The sequence below is a fragment of the Haplochromis burtoni genome, unplaced genomic scaffold (genome assembly GCF_018398535.1).
Source record: "Haplochromis burtoni strain Fernald_Lab_line unplaced genomic scaffold, NCSU_Asbu1 Contig_469, whole genome shotgun sequence".
Classification (NCBI taxonomy): domain Eukaryota; kingdom Metazoa; phylum Chordata; class Actinopteri; order Cichliformes; family Cichlidae; genus Haplochromis; species Haplochromis burtoni.
The window spans coordinates 319,811-344,970 of record NW_024582830.1 but is presented as its reverse complement, the minus strand read 5'-3'; the positions used below and the strand labels follow the sequence as shown (position 1 = coordinate 344,970).

At 41.2% G+C, this 25,160-nt stretch overlaps 1 protein-coding gene across 1 annotated transcript; it reads right to left on the bottom strand.

Annotated features, from left to right (window-relative positions):
• Positions 1–873: 873 nt before the first annotated feature.
• LOC102312174 (protein FAM102A) lies at positions 874–25,033 on the bottom strand. The gene is made up of 12 exons (XM_005946234.3): positions 24,827–25,033; positions 24,294–24,550; positions 11,336–11,456; positions 11,011–11,040; positions 9,355–9,471; positions 9,225–9,271; positions 8,987–9,147; positions 8,775–8,876; positions 8,322–8,535; positions 7,660–7,778; positions 6,259–6,328; positions 874–6,181 (listed from the first exon to the last, which is right to left on the bottom strand). The coding sequence occupies exons 2-12, from the start codon at positions 24,464–24,466 to the stop codon at positions 6,136–6,138; spliced, it is 1,200 nt and encodes a 399-aa protein (XP_005946296.1). The 5' UTR covers positions 24,467–24,550; positions 24,827–25,033; the 3' UTR covers positions 874–6,135.
• Between the last annotated feature and the right edge of the window lie 127 nt (positions 25,034–25,160).

Below are 25,160 nucleotides of genomic sequence, written 5' to 3'. Positions count from 1 at the left end.
GAAGAACCACTCTGTGAATTCTGTAAACAGTGACACAGGATAATGTGAGGCCATCCATCTGAAAGTTCAAAGTTGAATTAGAACTGGACTTTTCAACAGTACCAATGATCCTTAGTACGACAAATCCACCAAAGGAGGACTCAAAAAAAGAAAGGAATGAGAACCAGATTCCTTTCATTCCTGGAGCATCAGATAACAGCGTTTTGGCATTGCTGCTTGCGTGTTTCAGGTATGCACAAGGTGTCCTTTGGTGCTGTCATGCCTAAACCAAACAATTCTCAGGGCCTAAACCTACCTAGTGAATGGCAAAAAAGGAGGTCAGTAGGTGAGAAAAGAGAGTCCAAGTGCAAATCAAGAAGGTCCAATCAGCTCCAATCAGGTCCACAGCTCCCTGGCTGCAGGGTTGATATGTACGGTGAGTTTGTGGCACCCTGGATAATAAGGCCTTATTCAAAGCACAGATCTAAGTAAAGATAATTTTTCCTTTTTTTTTTTTTGAAAAGTGGATGAAAGATTTTAGCAGGTTAGCATCAGAGACTGGTGGACAATCATGCAAAACGCCAAAAAGTAATTTCTACTAAAGAAGAAGTGACTTCTGATACCAGAGGTGTAGTTATTCTTTTCTATAGAATAATTTCACTTAAAACAATAATAGTTTTGATGATGATCAGAAAGTCAGGTTTCCCTCTTCTTGATCAAATATACCACCGTCTCCTGAAGGCATCGTTTCAACTTTTGTTTGTCGCCATATTTTCATTGCATGTACTTACAAACTTTTCCGGCGTGACTGTATATAATAACACTTGTGTTAAGGTGTAGTATCATGTGACATGTGCAAACAAAGAGATGAGGCAGTTAAAGAAAGAAGATAAATCCAGACTTTGACAGTTTATTTGGTTTTCATGTTCATCACAACTCCTCCGTTCACATGTAGTTATTAACATTTATTAACATTGTAGTTATTCTTGGAACATTTCCCAGTATTTTAACACAAGGAGTAAAAATATGTGTGCACGGAGTTAGAAAGCATTTGAAAACAAAAAAACAACAACTGATTTTTTATTCTCAAAAACCCAGAAATGCACCAATTTATTCAACAAAATTATTTTCACCCAACATTAATACTTATATTAGATATTTTATATGCATTTATTATATTTCTACACATTTAGTGATTTTACCTTTAATATAAATACATTTTAAAATATGGTGGAAAATGTTTTGTGAAATATATATTCCCTTTACCAAACCCCATCTTGTTAAATCAGTACCACAGCTACCACTGCAACATAACCCTGGCCCCAACAATTTCATTTCAAATCATCAGAAATGATAATAATAATAATAAGAAACATTTCACCACACGCAGAAATTGCTTAATAAGATCACAAGGTTACATATGGTCAAGTACAAAGAAAGAGTAAGTATTTCTAGAAGAAATCACAGTAGCAGACAGATCCCTTTACTGCACACTTTCCCCAGTAACTCCAGGCTGCACTGTAAATAATTACTGTTTAGTCACATCTTACCATAAAATATAAGCTTTTACACACAGATCTGTGCTGCAGACCAGCCTGCTGGTCTGGAAATAAAAGGAAAATAGACTATATGGTTACCACATCACACATTTCATACATACATACACACAACAATGACAAACATGGACTGTTAATGGAAAATATGGCGATAAAGGTAGGTGCATAATTATTAAATAGTACAGGTTAAAGTTGGGGATCACTTAGAAAAGTGCTTCAAAAAATTAATGTATCATACATACATGTATCTATGACAGACTGTTACCTAATGCAACAGTGTGTACTACTCCCTTCATTAATGAACCCAGTCTGACTGTTATGGTTACCGTCTAATGAAGCTGCAATCTGAACACCTTATGGACTTTGTCAGTTGTGAACCTCTTTCTTTTCTGGTGACAGCCAGTTACTGTGTTCTGTGGAGGGAGTAGTACGCATGGCTGCATGAAAATGTCTGCCTGTAGCTCTGCCTGTCCCATTATTGAAAATAAACACAAAAACAAAAACAGTTTTTGCCAGATTAAGTGAAAATTTCAGGTTATTATCTAAAAAAATCTAAGTTCCTAGCTCAAACATCTGAGAAAAGAACTTATTCTTTCAGTGGCAGAAACAAGCTTCCATATTCTACAAATTATGAAAGCTGTGGATAACATCCAGAGCCTAACGACTTTATATAATGATTAGCAGGCTTTTTAATATGATAAACCTCCAATGGTTAACACAGCATCGGAGGATTTATAATTAACAGTTTCATTAATCACATTTTATTTAAAATAGTTAACATGAATTTAATGTTATATTAAATAAAAAAGAAAACTACTTTATTTTCAGCAAAGAAGGACTTTTCTAAGCAATCCTAACCTTTTGAGGAGTAGTGAACCTAACAAAACTCTAGATGTCCCAAGTATCCAGTACTTGCTTACAACTTACTTATACTTTTGCATGACTTGATGCACCAGAAGCTTAAAAAAACTGTCTATTATACAGTACATCCTTTCATATCAGTCAGAGATGCATGGCCCGCATGCACATCTTGCAGCATGAACATAATCACAAATGCACAAATGAGTCCGGTGGGGGGGTGAAGATCTATTGTATACTGTCAGTACTCGCACAACAGAGGCTTTGTGCTGCTGCAGCTGTGGGACTGACCTCACTACAGCCAACACCAGCCCACAGTATCACTGCTAGCTCAACACGCTAAGTCTGCACAAGCCTTGCAAAAGCAATGAGGAAAAAGGAGTTTTAATTTTCCTTGTTGCAGCACATGCACAAAACCTAAACTGCCCAAAGCTACAAAATGCAGAGTTCTGACTGAAGTTAATCTTTTTGGTAAAAATACTGCGTTGTTTGTCAGTGTGAAGCCAGAACGATGGCAGGCTATGAGCAAGTAAAACGACATTGATTGTGGTTCCAAAGGTGAATGAGCACCTAAATGGATGGATGCAAAAATAGGCAATGCTAATATTGTGCTTATAGTCATTTTGCCTGCTAACGTCAATTTCTTAGCTTGTTGTGATGTCACTTGTTGTTAAAAAGGGTTTATTTCTTACTTTCTGTTAAATATATAATATTATAACGTTACATATTTTACAAAAATGAGGTAAACACTGATAAGAGTAGTTCCTGTGAGCAAAAAACATTCTGCTCTCATGATGTGCTGATGTCAGTTTTGCATGAAATAGACAATACAGCTCAGAAACCCTGATTTGCTCCTCTGCAGGCTTCCAGAAGCTGACCAGTCATTGGAAAGTTGGCTTATAACAAGAAGGTTCTTATAAAGAGACAGGTGCTTAAACTATTTCTCTTAGAGAGTGGATGAACTGAGGGGCTAGTACCATTAAAAGTGTGGAGCAGTGGAGCAGAGCAGGCCCTCAATATAGATCTCCTGCCTTAAAATGCACACATTCTGGATTCAGCCTATTTGTGTGTACTTAATATCAGAGAAAGGCCAACGTTGGAAATAAAATGTGGCTGAGAAAGGAAGTAAAGCCCCCACAAAACCTCACATTTATGACAGGTTTATGAGATCATTGGAATTTAAAAAGTTAATAAGTACTTAGTAAGTGCAGAGGATGGATGGTTACATATGGCCAGCCATATGAACAAAGGCTCTGCGGGCATTAAGCCAACAGAGATGAAATAAGATATTTAAAAACAGAAGATTTCATGTTGTTTCGGACAACTGTGCCACCTCTGTTTCCTTTTAGTGGTTTCTAATTCGCCTCGGAGAGTTCACATGTGCAAAACAGTGTAAATAAGTAAAAACACAGTGATCAAATAACATTAAAATAACATAAAAGGATAAAAGCTTTAGTTTCAGTTCCAGGCTGATTTTTGCTCAGCCTGAACGAAGAGCGTCTCTCTGGGACTTTTGGGTCCTCATCAAATCCAAAGGCAGAAATATTGACGAGATAGCGTCATAACAGGGGTGAAAGTGATGCTTCAGCTCCTGTTTACTGCCCCTACATGTGTTGTTCATGACTTCCTTCAAATTTACTCTACCAAATCTATCCAGGGCTAAGTTAGCATCGATTTCTTCTCACACAGAAATGAAATGGGACGTATTGAAAGCACTGCGGACAAAAACGTAAGGGGTGTAAAATTCAGAGGAAAAACCTGCAGGACAAGCGCTCGGGGAGCGTTTCCATCAAAACAAACGTGTAGATCGATTTGCTTTTATATTAATATGTGATGCTGTTGGTGAATTTTTCAAACTTAACCTTGAAAAATGAAGCAAAATGTATCCTTGACTAAAGATCACCATTTTTTTGCTTTTCTCAATAAATTTGATATGTGTTTCTCTTTAAATCTGTCAGAAGTTTGTTAATTTTTTCCCCATAAATCTGCCCGTTTATCCTATTACATTTGACAAGCTTGCTCTAGTTTTTGCCTGCTTTTTCTCCAAAATTTTCCAGATTAATTCTTGTAAATTGGACAGTTTATTGTTAATCTATCCTTCTTTTTCTTTCTCAAATTTGCCATTTTTGTCCTGTAAATTTTTCAGTTTGGTCTCATACATTTGTCACTTTTTACCTCTGAATTTTACCCCTGACAAACCTCACGCAGCCTCATACTTTTTCCACATCTCCAATAGCCCTAATACGGCCTTGCAAGTATGACACTTTATCTGAAAGTTGAAAATATATCTATTTAGCATGTGGCTAAAATACAACCTAACACTAAACCATAAATCTGTCCACTGGTTAAAGGGAAGCTTTCACAGTCTGACATCTTCTGTCCTGTATTTTCTCAGAAACTCTAAAGTCCCAACCAGCTGACAGAAGCACCCTTGTTTCAGTGTCGCACTACAGTTCCCAGAATGCAGTGGTTCCTAAGGTGTTGTTCAAGTAATGTGTGCACGAAGCCCTGGTCAGAGGTTGACTGGGTGTGCTTCTCACTGGTACCAGTGTTCAGTGACTGATTATGTCACAGAGTCAGCAACTTTACAGACGTCCTCGGGGACTCGTCTGAAACACACCCAGTGTAGCGAAAAGAAGAAAAGCCGAACAACAGAGTGAAAAACTGAAAAAGTCCTGAAGTCACAGAAGGGAAAAATAAAAACTAACCTGAACACACAAATTAGTAATTGATGCTCCCAGCTTAGTGAAGAAAACATAAACAGGTTTTCTCAAATGTCAGCGTCACTGATTAATATTTAACAGGTGAATTCTGTCTGAATGCAAGTGGCTCACTTTGAGATTTTCCATGGCCTCGTATATGTTAGGTCTCCCTTGCTGCTGCACTGCACTCATGGATGGATTATGAGAAAACGCGCCTCTGAGCACAAGCCTGACGTAGGAATCAGGATACGTCTTTGTGTCTCTCAGGCTGTTTTATGTAACTGTGCAGCTGATTATAGCAGTTTCAGACCCTTTAGCGTTGTTATAAATTTTTGAATTTTTGCTTAGTATGGTCATTTTATTCCTCTTTATGTTTTATTTCAAATCTCTTTGGGGTTGCTTGGATCTCATTTCATGTTTTACGTCCGACATTTGGAAGCTGTTTTCTGGATCTGCTTTTAGTTATTTTATATCTGCCTCACTGCCAGTTTTGTTACAGTTTGACTGCTGGGTTTACAGGTTAAATTGTAGATTTAGACCCTTAACCTAGTTTCTTTGAGAGCATGAATTACTGATTTCTGTGCATGCTTCCCCCTGGTACTCATCAGGCTCTTCAACATCACATTTAAACCTGATCAACACTTCCTGCAGAAAACGCAAAATAGAGGCTTCCGCCGCTAAAAGACAGGCTACTCCACGAGGAAGAGTTTTACTTTAAAACAGAGGGCACAGTCTAACCAAAAGAGCTGTAACATAACGCGACACACAGAAGCAGGCTGGAGCAGTTTTAAAAGTGCTTAAAACCAGTAAAATTAGAAATGATGACCTTTGTTAGAGGTTAAAAACAGGTTAAAATCAGTCTACTGTCTGAGAAAACACTGTACCCGTGTTTTACACCTGTCCCACCACCTGATTAAAAACACTAGAAGGCTCAACATCTGCACCACGGTGATCACACATGAAGTTTTGTGCACATGTTTGCACGCACGGAGACAATCGGACGTCAGAGAGACGGCAATGAGGCGAGAGGAGCGTGGGTATCAGTGAGTCTCGATGACCACCGGCTCAAAGATGCCAGGAGTTACTCTGGGAAAAGAACAGAAACAGGTGAGTTTTTATGAAAGATGATCGTCGAGAGAAAGATACGGCGAGTGAGATGATACCTGTTGGCGAGATGCGTCCCGCTGAGGGCTGTGGTCCCGTCTTTGCTGATAAACAGTCTCAAGTTGCTGTCTGAAAAAAATGAGCCCAGAGGAGATGTTACTGCGGTGACGCTCACATGTTGTCCCAAAACCACAGACTGCATATAAAAGATGGACATACAGTAGCCCATTATTTTGCTACAGGGACCATCGTGTCTGTGTGGAGTTCAGACGTGTTATAACTTAAATTTTGAGCTTTTTTAAATTCCTTTTAGTCACACCTGGTTTCCAGAGTGAGTTTTCTTGTTTCAGTTTAGTTTTACTCAATCTGTTGGGGTTTAGTTTGCATGTTTTTATTAAAATGAAGGTGGAAACTTCATTTTAATAAAACAAGGCTTAAAAAGTTCCAAAACGATATTACAGTAAAACTCATCCCCGTATCAGCAAATATTTCCACACCTTTGCCCACAATGACACAAAGGCTAAAGTTAAAGGGTTTTTTCAAAAACAATACTCTACTTTTTTTCTACTTTTTACGTTTTTTTTTTTACAAGTTTTGATTCATGTGAACGGGTATCTAGATGTCGTAGCTGTGTACAGTCACCAGGGGGCGATATCCTAGAGTGTGGAACGTCCAGTAATGAGTACTCAAGAAGACTGAGGTCACAATACACAAAGAATTTATTTGTTGTGAAGTGAAACTGAGCCCACACATACCATCACCGCCATCAGTCCTCGTGCTGCTGGTCCCTCAACACTGATTTCTGAGTTAAATCTGATAGGCCACTCGTTAGTCTTCAAAAAAAACATCCGTTTATGTTAAACTGGGTTCAAAACTGGAATTATTTCCACTTTCTTTATAAGAGGATAAAGTCTGTTTTCACACCTGCGCTGTTTAGTCAGTTTAAATCAAACTCTGGGTCTTTTCCACCCTTAGTGTGGCTCACTTGTGCAGGTGAACCAACTCCTCCAAACCCTTTGGAGGAGCAAGCCTTGAGCTAGTTCCAAACTTTGGTGTTTCTCGTACGATGAGAGGTTAACCCAACTTTGCTCTGACTCAACTACAGGTGTACACTGTAACAATGGAAAGTGTAAAAGTCTCAGACACTTCTTAACCAAAATCATCCTGTGAGCTTTGCAGCAGACAGATTAATTGTCCTCCTGGATGTCCATGAGGACATCAAATTATAAAATGAGCATCATATTGAAGCCAGTTCAACCTGATTCTCATCAGGACTTCATCAGGAAAGTGATGAGTTCTGTGCTATCTGACATCTTTATGCTGCTGCAGGAGCCGCCCTATGGTGGCCAACAGGAGGATTTAATGCAAGTTTGACACGTTTCAGAGCCAGAAGCTGATACTGCCTTTGATATTTGTCCTGTGGCTGAAACTAAGTCCAGATAATCGGGACTCTGGCCGACCTTCATTGTTGCTGCTGTCAAAGTCCTGGCTCTTTACGATCGTGTCCACGATAGCGTCTGCATCGATGCGGGTGTCGTCCACACAGCTGGGCTGCTTCTCCACGGGTTCCTTCTTCCTCCTGTTTGTTGGACCGAACACAAACCAGAGAAAAAGTCACGTCTGAAACACAAACACAGCTTCACAGTGAAGCGCTGACAAATTCATTCTGGAGCTCTGTGGGTTGTAATTCTTCTGTAGTGACACCTGCCCCACCTGTCGTTTCACCTTCATGAATCATCTACTGATATCTTACTAATAAAAAAATAATCAACATATTAATATTTTTAATCAGTGGGGAGGGGAAAGTGTTTGGCTGCTAGGAGTTGGTTGGTTCCTTGTTAACCTTTTAACTGATATATGCAAATGTGTGCAAGCAAGATGAAGCTGAAAACTGCAGGTCTCTGAGTAGCAGATGTATCGGTGTGTGTGAATTCCAGCCAAATGCTTCACACTCTTCCAGAGAATCTCAGGCATGTAGGTTCACACATGCCTGAGAACCATCTCCGGCCTTTTATCGACGCCACGGAGTCCTGACATGCCTCGCCATGACATCAGCGAGGCTGAGAACATGCAGCGGCAGGTGGGTTTCCTCTGAGGTGCAGCTGTGTGTGAGTCTATCTACCTGGAGGATCTGTTGGACAAGATGGCCACAGCAGAGGGAGGAGGAGGTCTCTCTGGCTTGGTGGGGGTCGCTTGGCGGTGCGGCTCAGTGGGGGTGGAGGGAAGCGGCTGAGAGGGGTGGCCGAGCCCGCAGGAGGTGCCGCTGCTGGAGGAGGTGTTCCTGTGGTGGCTGAGATCGTTCAGGCTGGAGCAGCGAGAGTGACCGGTGCTGTAACCTGAGGAAAGGAAAGGAAAGGAAAGGAAGATTGATAGGAAGAGAAGAAAGAGGAAAGGAATGGGAAGCGGAAAGGAATAAAAATGAGAGGAAGGGGATGAGGAGAGGAACAAAAAAATAAGTAAAGTGAACAGGGTGGATGAGATAGAAAGGATAGAATGGAAACAGATGTTTATTTGTGTTTATTTCCTTCATGTTTTGCACGTTTCCTGCAGCACGAGGAAGTTAAAGCTCTCTGACCTGATATCTTGCTGTGCTGGCTGGCGTAGCTGGAGCTGCGAAAATGACCGATCTGAAAGACTTCGTCCGGACTGGAGACACTCCCTCCCTCCTCGGGCAGCCCTGCACACACAAACATAGCTCCGGCATTAACACCTTGAACCGTGAAAACATCCTTAGGATCCCTAAAAATACGCTACATTAATCAAGGTACATCTACACCAACGACTTACCTGAGCTGCGCACTGATGACTGTCGGGGTTTGAAGGACCGAGGTCCCTCCACGATGCCCCCTGGTGGCTGCAAAGTGGCGTCAGTGCTCTCCCCCTTACAGTCCAGCTGCAGGTTGGGGTCCTCATCCCCGATGGAAATGGATTTGGCCGTACTGGGAGGCCTGGAAATATAATTTATGTGTTACAAAGAAAGCTTTAATTGTTACATGTGTTGCTCAGACAAATTGAAGGAGCTCACGTTTTAAAGCAGGGATCCCCCGACAGAAGGGTCATCCCAATTGTTACCTATAAAAAAACAAAAAAACAGATGTGTTACTAGACCTGAGCACTAATCAGGTCTGTGTGTGTGTGTGTGTGTGTTTTCCTGCCTTCAGAATAGAGTTGTCTTGCCGAGTGTTTTTGGTGTCATAGCCCTCCAGGATGCAGCAGCGGACAGTCGAGCCTGAACCAGCAAACTCGGAAATGTTGAGATCAGCAAAACCCAGCTGGAGACAGACAGACAGACAGGCAGACAGACGTCAGAAAACAACAGAAAATGAAAAAGCCATGTTGTAACGACCACGGTCTCCATCAGGTGTGGCTCATGGGCTTTTAATTTGTTCCCCTCACAGATCTGAAGCAGCAGGACTTCTTCTTCTTCTACCACTTGGTTAAAAATATTTGTTTTTGTCTGCCGCTGACAATCCATGCCCTCATGTAAGGAAGTCAATGAAGGAAAATAGGAGAGAGTGACTTAATGTGCAAGTCAATGACCTCCTTTAACCTCCTCACTCACTGTTTTCTGCCCACTCAGCTCTACTTCCTACTGGATGGGCCACAGCTCGTGGTGGATTGCATGTGTGTGAGTTTACACAAACAGCAAAAGTGCTGCTGCACATTCTAATTTCTGCTTGGACTGAATCTGAAAATATCATCAATATTTGTCCCAGACCAAATAAATAGTTGTTCCTTCACTCAGCCTACAAGCATTCTTTTATCTGATTGGTCTGTCTTTCCCACAGTTTGTCACAGGAAACAAACAAAAAGAGGCACAAAAGCCCAAAACTACAAAGAGGTTTCAATCAGTAAAGGAGGAACTGAATAATTACAAAGAAGAGCAAAACAAAAATATGTAAAACAACTATGAGGTGCAAAAAAACTGGATGCAAACCAACAGTAATCAAATAAAAACCAATGCTTGTCGTTTAAGAGGTGCATGAAGCTACAGAGATGCACAAAACAACCCTAAAGATGCACAACAACATCCAAAAAGTAATTAAAAGACTTAAAAGTACATAACAAAAACGAAAGAGGCATAAAACAACCCAAAGGAAACACTAAACCTTTCAGAGCCACTAAATGAACCCAAAGGTACACAAAGGAACCTTAAGGAGGCACAAAACATAGACACACAAACTACCCCAAATAGACCATTAAACCACCAAAGAGGCAAACAATGACCCCAAAGAGACACCAAACAACCCAAAAGAAGTACAAGAAAACCTCAAATGTGCATAAAACCACCTCAAGGAGACAGAAAACCATCCAAAACAACACCAAATAACCTCAAAGCTGCCAAAACACTTCAAAGTGTAACTGAATCAAAACCAAAACTGCACGAAAGAATCAAATAAAGGCAAGAAATAATGGCGAAGAGCCATAAAACAACCCCAGGGAAACATTAAACCATGTAAAGAGGGAGTAAAGGACCCCAAACAGATAAACACACATATTACTCAGCATAGAGGGAGCCCTGCAGTCAACATGCGGATATAAAATGGCTCTGCAGTGAGGTGACAATATTCCCGTCATTCATCGCAGCTACTGTAGCTCAAACAGCTGACTGTAACCTACATGAGCAGACAGTAAACACAGTGTTTTACTGGCTACTGCTTATAGTCATCACCCTATGACTGTCCCGTCACATGTCTCTGTGAGATGAAGACTTTACTGTGTTTAATGCACTGTAAATCTGTGCACTATAACGTTTATGAGTCCAACAGTTCATCCAACAGTTTTAGGACATAAACAGGTTATAAACTCACCTTTGAGAAGGCCTTTCCTCCTTTGAGCTCCTGTAGAGACACAGAAACACAGAAACACTGGTGATTCACCCTGCTGACCACTCATAACGCGTCACATGGTTCCAGTATGGAGCTGAAAGTGGGACAGGTGCAGGCGTCACCTTTGAATTAAGGAGGATACTGCTTGCCTGAAAAGCTTGATGAAGCAGTTCATTTAAAAATTTAGCGTCAGCTAAATGTTCCCACAGAGCTTATTTTCTGCAATAATCTAAAAACAATTGTTTGGCCTTGTGTTGAGGTAATCAGGCACTCTATGTCCCAGAAGAGTATGGGAGTTGTAGTTTACCTTGCGTACAGACACTCTGCAGATGCAGGGGTCCAACACTCCACTGATCGGATTGGCGCTCATCTTGCACACAAAGGAGAACTTCTTCCTCCATCGGACGGAGTTCTGCTGCACCTCCTCCCTGCAAACACACACACAGATGTACCTGCTGTAGTTAGACTGTCACACAGTTTACAGTGTAAACAGGTGTAAAGAGTAAATCCTGGAATTTATACTATAAATGTTTGCACCTTTACCTCAATTTCCGCCCCCCTACAAGCCAAGCTGCAGAGAATTAAGGCTTTAATCGGACTTCTTAATATACACATAGTTGTGCTTCACTTCACCTGCTTGGACTTTGTTTATGGCCCATGTATCAGCCAGCCCTGTTTTTGGGTCCTCGCTTTACCACACATCTATTAAAAAGCAGCTCAAATATTATCATCTTTATGATTTTATCTTTGGAGACCTTCATTTGAATGGTTCTGAGGATCAAATCTACAGATAAAATCAAAGTGTTAGACTGTGGGAAACACAGCAAACCTGTGGCAGTGGCATGTATTGCTGTGCCTTCCTGGAGGAGCTGGACTACCTGTGAAACCTCTGTAGAGTCCAGGTATCGCCTTGTGCTACCAGCAGCGACACTGATGCTCACTGAATGCAAAACGAGTGAAAAACAGCCAGAAAAGATGGGGAGGGAAAAAGCATCACTGGCCCCCACATGTAAAACCATTCCACCCTCCAAATCGATATCCCAGAGGTTTAACTGATGTGATGCTTTACTCTGATTAAAAAGCATTCCAGCATTATTCGGTTTGTCCGACAGAATAATGTAACCCCAGCCTTCATCATGCAGGGGAAAACAAACAAGCCTGCAGCGGATTTATTGGCCCATTAGCACAAAGTGAACTGTGGGTATTGTAACAGCTGGGGAAATATGCTGGAGGCTGAGCATGTGAAAGAGCAAATGTGTTTATATTAGAAGTGTTATTATCTTCAGGATCAATAGGACGACACGGACTGTTTTCTCTGGCTGTTTTTCTAGAGAACGTCCTCGAGACCGAGCAGCTGATGGCCCAGATGATCTCATCCCGGGACGTGGCGCGTCAGACTCTGCTGAGGGGGTTTCCACTTGCTCTGATTGGAAACAGATTTGGTGTTTATCTGCATATTGTTTTTATTTCTTGCCCTCACGCTTTCCAGTCGAACAGCACTATAGGTGTCATAAATAACTTAAAATATAAGCCAAAGCAAAGGGGCGAAAACAGGGTTGGACAAACTGTACAAACTCTGATGCAACACAAAGAAATCCTGTAAGAAAAGACAGTCTTCGATATCTGTGCTGCAGGGTTTGGTGAGTGCATGACATAGGGTTTAGTGATATGATTCTCACATGGATAATCTGGAAGGGCCACCATTGATCTGGTTAATTAACAGTGCAAATATGTACATTTTACAGCTTGGGGACCTTTACATGGTTTCCAAAAATTAGGCCTAAGGGGACACATTATTGTAGAATGAACCTGCTATAGAAATGCACTTTTCCTGCAGCTGCATGTCTGAGAGTCTACAAAAACAAAGCCCACCTCTATTTTTTGTGTTTAACTACAGTAGTTTAGCTTTGCACCTGTGAAGTGAAGCCACTGCTGCCCACACTGCCCCTCCTGTGCAGACACGCTGTCAACCTACAAAGAGGAAGAATCTGCAGCAGTGTAAACTAACACTAAAGCAGTCAATGAATTGAGCTCACTTTTCTGCACGCAGTCCATCTGTCTGCATGCCGGGCTTGTCTCAACCTGAAAGTTAAATTCTGCTGTTATCTCTCCCTGCATCGCTCATGTCAAAGGAAATGCCGCATGATTTGTCCACTTACACAACATACACATATGCAGACTCAGCCGGCTGCACTGCTGAGAACAGATAGTCCTGTAATTTTGCCCTTTGGAACATGCAAACCATGCAGCTCCAGCCGATCCTTCCCTATATTTTATGTACACCAACACACATCTCTAACATATCTGAATTGCAGCTCTCTGAGTTGTTTCCAAGATGGACATAGCCACCATAAATGTAACCTTTTAGCCACAATACAGAAGTGGCCATATTTGGAGGGGGTGGAGTTATCAGCTAGCTAGCCTAGTTAGTATGGAAATGCACAAGGTTTACCAGAAGGTGCAAACCACTGGTTACACTCAAGAACAGGACAATCAGATTAGACTCTGGTGGAAAAAATCTAAACGAGTCATAATGGATCTGGAAAATATATATTTTTATTTTATTATATTGATGAAACCAAGATTAACTTGAAAAGTTTGGAAAAGGAGAAAAACACGATTATGATCTGAAGTACACCACATCATCTGTCAAACATGGTGGAGGGAGCGTTATGCCAGTGGACCCAGGTCACTGGTTTTACTGATGAAGCAGCAGGATGAATTAATACTAAGACTCTGCAAAACTCTCCACATAGAGCTTCACAGTGCAAACAAGAGCATAGGTACACCCGAAAGGAAAGTGCTATAACTGAATTGGAGATTATGTATCGGAATTTCAGGAGCGGGACCACGCCTCCAAACGCGCTCATTGTTGTCATCTATATAGGTTCCCCCAGTTCTGCAAGCTGTTCATTCTCGTTTATGTGCCCCGCCCTCCCTCCCTCCTTGTTCTCAATTCTTTAACTTCTTCACTCCTATTTAGTACATGAGGATCTGTCAGGCCCGGGAGCCGTCACCAGTCCCCTTCGAGGCCTTCCCCAAACCACAGCTCTATTCATGTCCAAGCATTCACCTTTACCTGCTGAAACGCTGTCAAACCTAAAATGAGGACGTGGGCCCAGCTAGTGAAATTGTTTTTTATGGTCATCTTTGACCTTGGGCGCTAACAATGAAAGTCAGTGTCAAGCCAACCAAAGTACTCATGTTGAGTTTTTACTGATTTATTGACATATTTGATGTGACCTTGACCCAGTTTTTGAGCTGTTATTGGTATCTACCATCACACAAAATTGGAAAATCATATCATGAAAACTGTGCAGGCTAGACTGCTAACAAACACACAAACTGCAAAAGCAACTCTAGAGATTCTCAAGGCACAGACAAGGAACAAGCCAGTCGCCTGATCTCAGTCTAACAGAGCAGTTTTCAGTTATTATATGCAAAACTACAGAGAGACACAAACAAGCAGCAACGGAAGGTGGCCACAATAAAGGCCTGGCAGAGCATCTGAAGTGAGGAAACACAGCATTTCATGACATGCATGGGTTCCACACTAATTTTGATCCTCTGTCAGTTAATACTTGTGTTGAACCCTTAGAAATAAAGGTTTGCACTTCAATCACATCTTGATTGTTTGGTTCAAAAAATAATCTAACTGCGCTGACTTGCATCAAAATCCTTGTACCCTTTAGATTTTTAAGTCTTAGAATCAGTTTGTTGGCCTTTAGCGCTAACGGAGGGAGCTGGAAACAGTCTTATCTTTTTAAGTTATGTTATTGTTCAGATATTGGTAATGATAAGAGTTTTATACATGAAAAAAATGTAGCTAAGAGACGCACAGTAGCATTTTATCTATTATTAAGGCCTGCTGAGGTTTAAAATCCCTATACATCGACTACATGTGATACAAAAGCTAAACTGTTTAAAACGTCACTCCAACTTTAGACAAACAGGAAATGAAAAACAGATAACACTGCATGCTGGGACATGTCATTACTAATTTCTTTGGTATTTTATGCCGTTTCTGTCCTCTATTTTCTTGCTAATAATTCTGAGTAACAGCCCAAGAGAGAAACACACACTGTGTTACATAACTTTTACTTTTTTGTTTGCTTTAATGCAATCCATGATAAGTACATGACTCAGTATCTGAGGCATTCTTTTCTCACGTTAGCTTTATCGCTGGAACTTTTCCTACTTCACTTATCTGAAGGGTGACCTGAAATGTGCAACTCATGAAACTCTCGGAGGCGGCCGGCTGCCTGACGGAGGCAGGAAACGGTCAGACTGGTTCTGCAGCTTCTATTCTTACAGCCCGTCCGCCCTCACAAATGCACCTTTGTACGACAGGTAGATACAAGCACAGGTCACATGGTCACTTTGTCACAACTATGGAGAGTGGAGCAACAAAATCTAAGTAAGTTCAGAAAATACAAACACTTAGAATGACACATTTCAGTGCATTATATCTGCATCCATGCAGCATCTGAATTCAAAACAAAATTGCGCTGCAGTCCTTTTGATGCTTTAAAGTCATCTTAAATCACACAGAGACTGGAAGCAATTAGTCAACATGTCTAAGTTTTAGCCATGTTTAAAAGGAAAGACGGTCCGTTAACAGATTCATCGGGGACCAGGCCACTCTCCACACCCTGCACAAAATTCATGATTACAGAGTCATTGACACATTTAAGGACAAATCTATGGCTGCTCTGACACTTATCATATAAAAACAAATAAAGTATTTATGGCTCAAGTGAAAATACAAAAATACACTAAAATCTCTCTCACATCTTCACTGCATTTGTCATGTCTGAATGAGAGGCTATGAGTAGGATTAATTGCATATCTTTTTGTTTTTCTTGATTTTTGACATCAAATTTGTGACATTGTTTTGAGTTTCTATGTGTGTTCACTAGGTCTACCTCAAAAAAAAAAGATTTGATGTCAGTGGTGAAATACACATGGATAAGTATATAAATCTAGATTTTACTCTAACTGTTGTGCTGCATGTAAATCATTTCTTTGTGTGGTTTTTACTATGAGACAGTTTCTGTGTACAATGAGGCAAATGAGGCATTACAGATAGCCCGGAAAGGCCTTGTCTCCACTGCAGCTTGTTTGGTTACAAACTGCAGGAAGTGCTGCTACAACTGTGTTTGGGTTCAAAAGCTTTACTTAACCAGCTCTCCCTGATTACTCTCTGTCGTTGTTTTCTGAAGAAAGAATCTGAGGAATGAGGCTGAGTTACAAATGAGCGCAACAAACACACACACATGCACACGCACACGCACACGCACACACACACACACACACACACACAAACCCTGACCTTCTGCCCTGCCATAACTTTTTTTAATCATTTAAAGACAGCGTGACAGGTTGTGTATGTGTGTGTTTGGGAGTGTGTTTGCATGACCTGGCAGAGTGTGATGTATAAGTTGTTATATAACAGCAGGCTGTGGTTAGCAGATGTATGTCGAGGGTGGTGGCAGCTTTAAGGTGGGATAGAGACAGGCGGTGATATATTGAGCTGCTCCCAAATGTGCAAGTCTCTACCTCAACTTTGTGTTAGGGAATGTAAAGCACAACAAAAAGGGTAGAGTAACAAAGTGAGCCGGTATTAACCTGTGGAGCCCATCTCAGCACTGAGGTAAACAATGGATGGGGTTTTAAAGCACATCTATTCTCCCTTCCCTTTTTTTCTGTCACACATATGCTGTTCCACTGGTGGATGTTCATGTCATCCATCCATCCTATTCAGTAATCCCAGCTGGTATAGTTTAAGAGGCAGGGTAGACTTCAGCAGGTGACTAATCCATCAAAAGACTAACACAGAGAGAGAAAAACATTCAGAACCACCAGTTAACCTTACAAGCATGTGTTTGAACTGTGGGAGGCCAGAGTACCACTACCACAAAGAGGCCGCTAACCAGTCAGTGGATTCAAACTATCGTGGCACTGCTTCAGCACACTATCTATTTTCACGTTAATGAAGTTTTTAATCGTGAGTTCAGTGTACGTAAAAGTAATCCCTGTGAGCCAAAACCTCAGTTTTGGTCCGTTGGTCATGTATGATGTCACAGTGAGAGGGTACGTTGAGGTCTTTTTCACAGTAACACGAGAGTAGAGTGTGAACTTGATGATGGATAGGGGCTGTTGTGGTGAAGAGAGAGCTCAGTATAAAAGCAAAGCTGCAGCTTTATCGGTCAATCAACATTCCTACCCTTACCCATGCATACGAGTTCTGGGTACTGACTTAAGGAATGACACAAGATACAAGAAACTCTTGTATACACAAAGTGTGGTAGGACTCTCACTTGGAGACAGAGTGAAGAGTTTAGTCATTAGAAAGGGCTTCAGAGCAAAGCCACTGCTTCTCCACATTGAAAGAAGCCAGTTGAGGTGATGCGGGTGTGTTTTGAGGAGGCGGCCTTGGGGCAGTCCCAGGACTCACTGCAGAGATTATATTTGTCTGGCTTGGAAACAACTTGGTCTTCCTCTAAATTAGCTGGAGGAGGTAGCCAGAGTGAAGTTTGGGCTGCTGTTTGGCTCTGCTTAGGCTGCCATACCTGTGACCCGAATTCAGATAACTGGCAGGAAATGGTCAAGTAGCTGAAAAGATGGATGGATGGATAAAAATTGTCTTAAAGAGGGAGGAGCTAGAGAGCAGATTTTAGACAGCAGATGAACTGAGCGTGAGCCTAAGAACAAACATAGTCTTATTATGAATTGTGAATCGTGCATAGCTACTCTGACACATTCCATCACAAGAATATGGAGCTGGAAATTAGCGAGTTATCAACGTATTTTTTCCACGTGCAGGTTTCCATCATCATCATCCTGAAAGGGAAGTGCAAAAACCAAACAAAAAGTCTAGATGTTTCTTGGCTATTAAACTATATCCTTCCAAATACCAGCACCACCTCTTTAGCCTCATAATATGGGTTTGTAAGACAGGACCCTCTTGGAAGCCAATGTCAGCAGATCAAGGGAACAATGCAGGTGTGTCCTAAGGTGGGATGTAGACAGTAGTCTATGTCCCACCTTTTCTAGTAATCAAACTAGAAGCTTTTCTCCATAACAGCTATCATTATCTCCAAACAAACCAACCAACAGACAGTCAACCAGGAATATTCTGAGAACACTTACAGGAATAATAATTTTAAAGAAAAATCCCATGTGATGAACTTGATGCATGGTTTCAGCCATATTTCTGCTCTGAAAGTAATAAACCAACACATGAGTGTATTTACAGTGCTCTATAAAACATTAAACAAAGCCTCATCCAGGCCCGCAGTATTTCATACATTTTCACTGTTTAACAGGCCGTGCACAAGTGCGAGATTGGCACAACCTGATTATACATCTTATGGTATCAGTGCAGTGATGCAGGGAGTACTCTGGGTTTTCTGAGAATCTAAAGAGACTTCCAGATCTTAAAAAAAGAAAAGAGGAACTGAAGAAACAATCTAAAGGCAGTGGTTTGTTAACCACATCCTTTAAAAACCATGTTAATTATAAAAGGTACCTGTTTTACAGCACACAACGCATATATCATCTACGAACAGCAGTCATGATAAATGACTAAGCTTGGCCCCAGAATGCTAAACTCACTGAGTTTAGTTCCTTTTTCCAGTACTTTTTTTTTTTTTACCGTTGCATGTTTCCGTGTATGTCTCTATTTAAATAAACTTCCCAATTCCAGCCGTATTTGTAGGAACTTTAAAGTTTGTTATATTCCAGCAGTTTGAAGCACACCTGACGCTGAGCATTCAAACAGAAAAACGACTATTTCGAGTGAAGCCAGACAGCAGACCAGACAGCTCACACTTCCCTTTTTTAAGGAGTACTTCTACTAGAAACCCTGCCTCCTGAGGTTTCCTCACGGCACTGTATGCTGGAGACCACAGGCTAAAAAGTAGCTGTGGGACAATAAATTCAAGATTTATTAATTAATTAAATTCATATCAAACTGAGCCTTAAAGAAGCTGATATGTTTTCATGTGTTTAAGAGAAGCGTTTTCTTGTTTACCTTTCTGCTAGTCCTTCTCTGTTTTGTCAGCATTTTGGTCTTCTTTACTTGGGTTGATCGTACTGTAATCCCATTCCAAGACAACCAATGACACATGAACTTCCACTTGGTCACTTTTCTAGATAAACCATTTATCCTCATGTTTATCTGCAAAAGGCAAGGCTCTAACCAGCAAGCACTCAGCTTAGCTAAAGACTGGAAACAGAAGAAAGTTTGTCTGTTCAACAGTCATGACTTTTTGGTAATTTTTTGGTAATTTTTATTTCAACATGTGAACAGGTACAGGTACATTTAGAAATGAAAATAAGAGAGAAAAAAATACTATACAAAATACATAAAAAAAAACGTTCTGATTAATTTACATGTTGAAAGGGAGTGGGAAGTTTTTGCCAAGTGACCTGAAAAGACCTGGAACTAATCCTGTCAATAGATGAATCCAACATGAAACACCTCACTTTACATTTATCTGTTTGTATAGATAAAGCAAACGAGACATGATAAAATAGTTATAACAAAAGGCAGCCAACACAGAAGTGGCAAAATCTGCAGTTCCTCTAATGTCCACTTGAGGCTTACTCCATCAGTCAGTCCACATAGACTCCAAAGTTTAAATGTCCAAATTTACAGCAGAAATCAGCATGTTTGCATCCTGATATAAAATAAAATAGTTTAGTCTCTATAGATAATCTTCCCCTTTGATAAATCTGTGCTCGGGTGACAGAAACTTTATGGAAAGTTTACACATGCAGCTTGCTGAACCAAAGTAGCATTACCTGCTAATAGCTAATAACTACAGTAAACATCCTAATTCATCTCTATGGATGTCACAGAAACTTCAAACCTTAAGTCCACAAATCAGCAAATGCTGTTCTTATATACAGTCTGTGGTTATATTTACGAGCTTTCATGGTGCTTCTAGGTATAGCTATGCTTTTTTTAAGGATTCACCATGCTTTTGGCTTTCATGCTAAGGAAGTGCCTACCAGCTTTTAGGCAACAATTCAATTCAGTTCAATTCAATTTGGGTCTATTCACATAGCAGCAAACCTTAAAGATACTTTCGGGCATTTTAAATGAAATACAGTGTATTGGGAGTACCACTCCAGGTCAATGGTGTGGAGATATTTGGAGGCTGCTGCAGTGTAAAAAAAATGAATATGTGGTCAGGTGCATAACAGGCCTCAAAAGATAAAGAGGTAAATTCACTTTCTTATCAGCAGTAGACAGCATGGCTGTTTTATCTCAGTGAAGCTGAAAGTGCCAAAAGATTTGGTGCCTTTGCAGATTGTAGGAAAAACAAATCTGTGAATATAAAGGTATGTCTCAGTGTTGGAGTATTAACCTTGTAGGCTACAGAGGAATGCCTGAACAACACTGAAGGACCCTGCTGATAAAATCAGCCACTTGCTGTGCTGTGGAGCTGGAGGTCTTCAATAAATCAGTTGTTTGTCGATTGTGCAACACTGGCTGAAGTCTCGGGTGACGCCTGTTTTCCATTGTTTAAAGTACAAGAGAGGAATTTCTTTAAATGTGAGCTTGACTTGGTTCTTGGCAGCTGATAAACAGCACAAACAGATAACCGTTTAATTTCCAGTCAAAGAACAAAGAGTAACTGATTATCACGCACAGTGCATCCCTAATGGCCTTCAAGTACAAGACGTCCCTGTATAATTGGTAAGGAGTTCAAAGAATCAATAACAGTGTAGGATTTTTAGCTTCTGAGCACAGAGGCACACCTCTGTGAGAGAGGATGCATTCAAAAACCAGCAAACACAGAAAGAAAGAAAAGTTATGCGAGCAAAAACATGCCTCACAAAAGGACAAAAGCACGGATCGGACTGGACTGATGCTCTCCCTCCTTCAAGTACACCTCCACAGGTATTTACTTGGTGAGCAATGGACTTGATATAACGCCAAAACACAAATACGCTCCACATATGTACAAATGTGCGATAAAATGGCCCATTCATGGCTACTCTGATTCATGATGAGTGGATTATGTGATTGTTGGACGGTGGTTGATATTACTCAGCCTATTCTTTGGAAATGAATGTGGGAGGCTTCCTTAAGCTCCTCGCACGCACCAGGTTGGCCTTCACCTGCTCAGGGTTAGGCTCAGATCCACGTCTACTACTTTTTATATGCAATTTTTACGTATTTATTACACCCAAAGATTATCATGAAAAAACTTTGAGGTGAAAATGCATGCAAGAATCCCGTGGCAGGACTCCAAGAGCAGTCATTTTCTTCACCATTTTCTTTTAGTGGGCAGGTGTTAGGTGTACATTTAATGGCTTTACTGTCCTGTCCGGTGTCTACCTCATCTCACCAGGACAGGGCCGAGTCACTCTATTACTCTAAATTGGTCAAGCAGTTAATAAGATCTCTCTCCTAGTCTAGTCAAATGCAAAATTATGTACAGGAATGTTGTTGTGCTGTCCTTTTAACAATTGTAATGAAATGAAACAAACAAAACACTCTCCACCACTGAGTGAAGAGTAAGAAACTCTTGACCTCTTTCTCTGGAGACTCTGACCTTTCCTCCTGAGCTTGCCGATAATGACACTGACCCCGGGGGCATCATGGTGTTTATGTCACTGACGAAGGCTGAGAGGTGATGGCTGTGAAAGGCCAGTTAAGTAAGTTTCCCATGAAAAACACAATGATTCAAAGCTTACACGCTGGTATAAGTAAGTAGCGTAAAAGTCCGGCAATACAAGCTTGTGGATGCCAGTGAATTTGATTTCAAGAACAAAGACATTTCCATTTGTTTTGGCTGTTGAAAGGATTGATTGACATTCATTTCTTGACCTCTATTCTGCATGGAAACACCGGCAGCAGCCGTGCAGCTTTTGCCATCACATTATGACCAGTTTTGACGTCAGTGATAACATCGCTGATTCTGCCATGTTTGCAGGATACACATCAAGGGCCAGACCAATGCAGTCTATTGACATGCTTAAATTAACCCAAAGATAAGATATCCATGTTAATAATGCTACATACTTAGGCCACGTATGCTCCTTTGTTTACTGTTTGCAGTGTTTTGATTTTACTGACCTACATTAATGTGTTACTGATGCACAGTATATATGCATGACATTTATATGTGGTAGGATAAACAAGCCCTCCTTCTTTGGGCTTTTGGCAGCAGGAACAGAATATGTCAGATTATTATTGTTTATCTGACATGTTTTCCGTCACCTCATAGGCTGGGTCCTGATAGTGGTTTGATAAGGGCTACAGCGGGAAGATGTGCTATGAAAACCTCAAAAAAACTAACACTAGTGCACGCTTCATTGCAGGTTCTGATTATTTCATTCTGTAAGTTCAGAATAAATTGGTTTTTTGCCCATACATACAATCAGGGACTCAAAAGGAAAGTCTGACTTTTGAAACTACAGTCAAACAGTGCTTTAAAATAAAAGCCTCCAATCCAAATATTTGTATGTATATATTTGTACAATAACATTTCTGCCCAGTTGCTCTGTTGTTTGTCTTGCAGTCTTAATGCACCACCCATTTACATTCACAGGGAAGTTAGGTAACTGTCATACATGAATACCTGGAACTCAGAGTAACAGTTATTTGCATGCAGTAAACATGCTGACTCGGCGTTCTCTCAGTTCACTGCAGCACTGGCCTGCAGATTTTACAGATCACTTTAAAGGGTTTTTATCCACCTGGCCCAGATATCTGTCTGAACCTCTTGATGCTCACTCTCTGTTTCCAGGTCAAAGGTTCAAAGTCTCAGTGTTAAAGTCTTTCCTCTGTGTTTCTTTATGTCATTCTGTCCATCTCCCCCTCAACTCGGCGTATTTTTAGCATGTCACTGTCTTCTTCTGTCTTTTCCAGCTCTGCTATAAATCAAGACTGGATTAAACCTGTGCGTTTACTGCCCCTGACCTCCAATCTTTTTTTTCCACTTTCAGTATCCAATCAGAAGAGTTAGAAAATGATTCACCCTCATAGAGTTTTTATGAAGGGAGAAATTATCCACAGAGGCCAAATCAGTTTTTTATATCATGTTTATTTCTGCTAGACACAGGAGTCTACAGAGACTGTCTCACTTTTTCAGCCCCAGAGGCTGCATCTTGGATACAACCCATTGTGTATCCACTACAGTGTTTTATTTCATTTGTTTAACCCACACAGAGAAGCAGAATAATAAAAAAGGGGTGTGGTTTGATGGAGAGTTTTTGGCGGATTTAATTCCTGACCAAACCAGTTTGGATCATTTCAGGTCGCCAGGCTGTTGGACAGACAAGCTTTTCTGCTATCACCTGTTCACTATACAGTCTCACCTTTTATATGTAAACATGAGGTGAAATGTTCTACTCAACTATCTCAAATCTTTCAATAGCAACCTCAGCTGCTCAAAACTGATGTAAACCTGGAAGACCCACAAACTCCAACTCCTCTAATGCCCACCTGAGGCTGGCTCCAGCGGTGAATCAGTCCCCATACACTCCCATGTTAAAAGGTCCAAATTTACAGCAATTCAATTCAGTTTGATTTATATCGTGCCAAATCACGACAACAGTCACCACAAGATGCTTTATACTGTAAGGTAAAGACCCTACCTACAATAATACAGAGAAAACCCCAATAATCAAACAACTCCCTATGACAAAGCACATATTGACAGTGGGAAGGAAAAAATCCTATTTAACAGGAAGAAACCTCCGGCAGAACCAACCATCTGCTGTGACAGATGTTGGGGGCAGAAATTTAAAAAAGTAAAGATTTCCAACTTAATAACAAATGTGCGGGAGGAGAATTTATTTACAGCCATCGTTTAAATATATAGTCTATTTGGAACCTGAAGTGGCCGTTATAGGAATCCACTACACTGGCATCATTTTCCAGCCTCTGACGTTATCGCTCCTCAGTCCCCTTTGCCCAGGAGCCCTTCAGCAAACTAACAACACACCACTGCACCACCCCAGAGATGAGCCAAAAGGACCAAAGGGTGTGTTACTTCTGGGTAAATCCCAGTGTGAGTGTAGTGAAAGGTGGAGTTGGGAGACTTTCCAAGCACAGCCAAGGGTGAAGTAACACATGGCTGCCAGTTTAAGGTCTGTTAAGGCTCATCTGAGGTGGAAAACCCGGCAGAAACAGAGGCAGAGCGGAGACATCCACTCAGACTCGAAGAGGGATTACATTTACAGCAGTCAGTTCATGCAGTGCAGCTTTCAGTGGTTTACAACGAGGAAGGTGTCCTACATACCTGGACGATAAGATGGCAAAGTCCCCACCATCAACCAGGCGGATCTTACAGAAAAGCACTCCGTTCACAAAAGGCACCGCTGTCAGCTCCTCCAGAGTGAAGTGCACCTGAAACTTGAACTTCTTCTTCTTCATGAGGAAGGCCATGGTGCCCAGCTGCTGGAGGGTGCTCATGGTTGAAGATGAATGAACAACAACAAACACTCGGGCTTTAAAGAGGAGGAGGAACAACCTTCTTTGCTTTTAGGTTAATCATTTCTGAAACAGAAAGAGAAGAAGAAAGTCTCTCGCTTTCATTTACAGGTTTTTAGAACTGGAAATATCAAGTTTAATGATTTTTTTTTTCCTTCTCCATAACACAAAAATATCCCTTAAATACAATTTAACGCACTCCTAACTGACGACTATGTGATTTTAAATACTTTCAGATGTGTGGACTTTTTATTTTTGTGCCTCTCTAACATTATCAGACTCTCGCGGTGAAAAAAGCTGCCACGCAAACACCCACACCACTCCGCACACACACAAGCTTACCGCTCCGACGATCAGCTGCTCCACGTGCATGGTTAAAAAAATAAAAAGCCCACAACAGCACAGCTGGACACCGCTGCAGAGGACTGGGGTCTGGGTGGTTTCTTCCAACACACCAACTTTCCCCTCCTGCTGCTCACACTTCGACAGGCGGTGAGTCTGAGCGGCTCCCTGAACGCCTCACTGGGAAGTCAGGGACCGTCCGCAAAGTCTGGGCAGAGGCGCATGTGAAGAGGAGGAGGGGCCAAGAACTGCATTAAAAACAAACATGAAGAGGAAGGCCACTGGAAGGGAATGGGGGCTCTTTTGAATTTTAATTTTACTTATTTATTTTGAA

Coding starts and splice junctions, on each gene's coding strand:
- LOC102312174 (XM_005946234.3), bottom strand. CDS start 24,466: ATGAGCACCCTCCAGCAGCTGGGCACCATGGCCTTCCTCATGAAGAAG. Junction 8,877..8,986: donor GTCATCAGTGCGCAGCTCAG/GTAAGTCGTTGG, acceptor TTGTGTGTGCAG/GGCTGCCCGAGGAGGGAGGG. Junction 7,779..8,321: donor TTGTCCAACAGATCCTCCAG/GTAGATAGACTC, acceptor TCCAACAAACAG/GAGGAAGAAGGAACCCGTGG.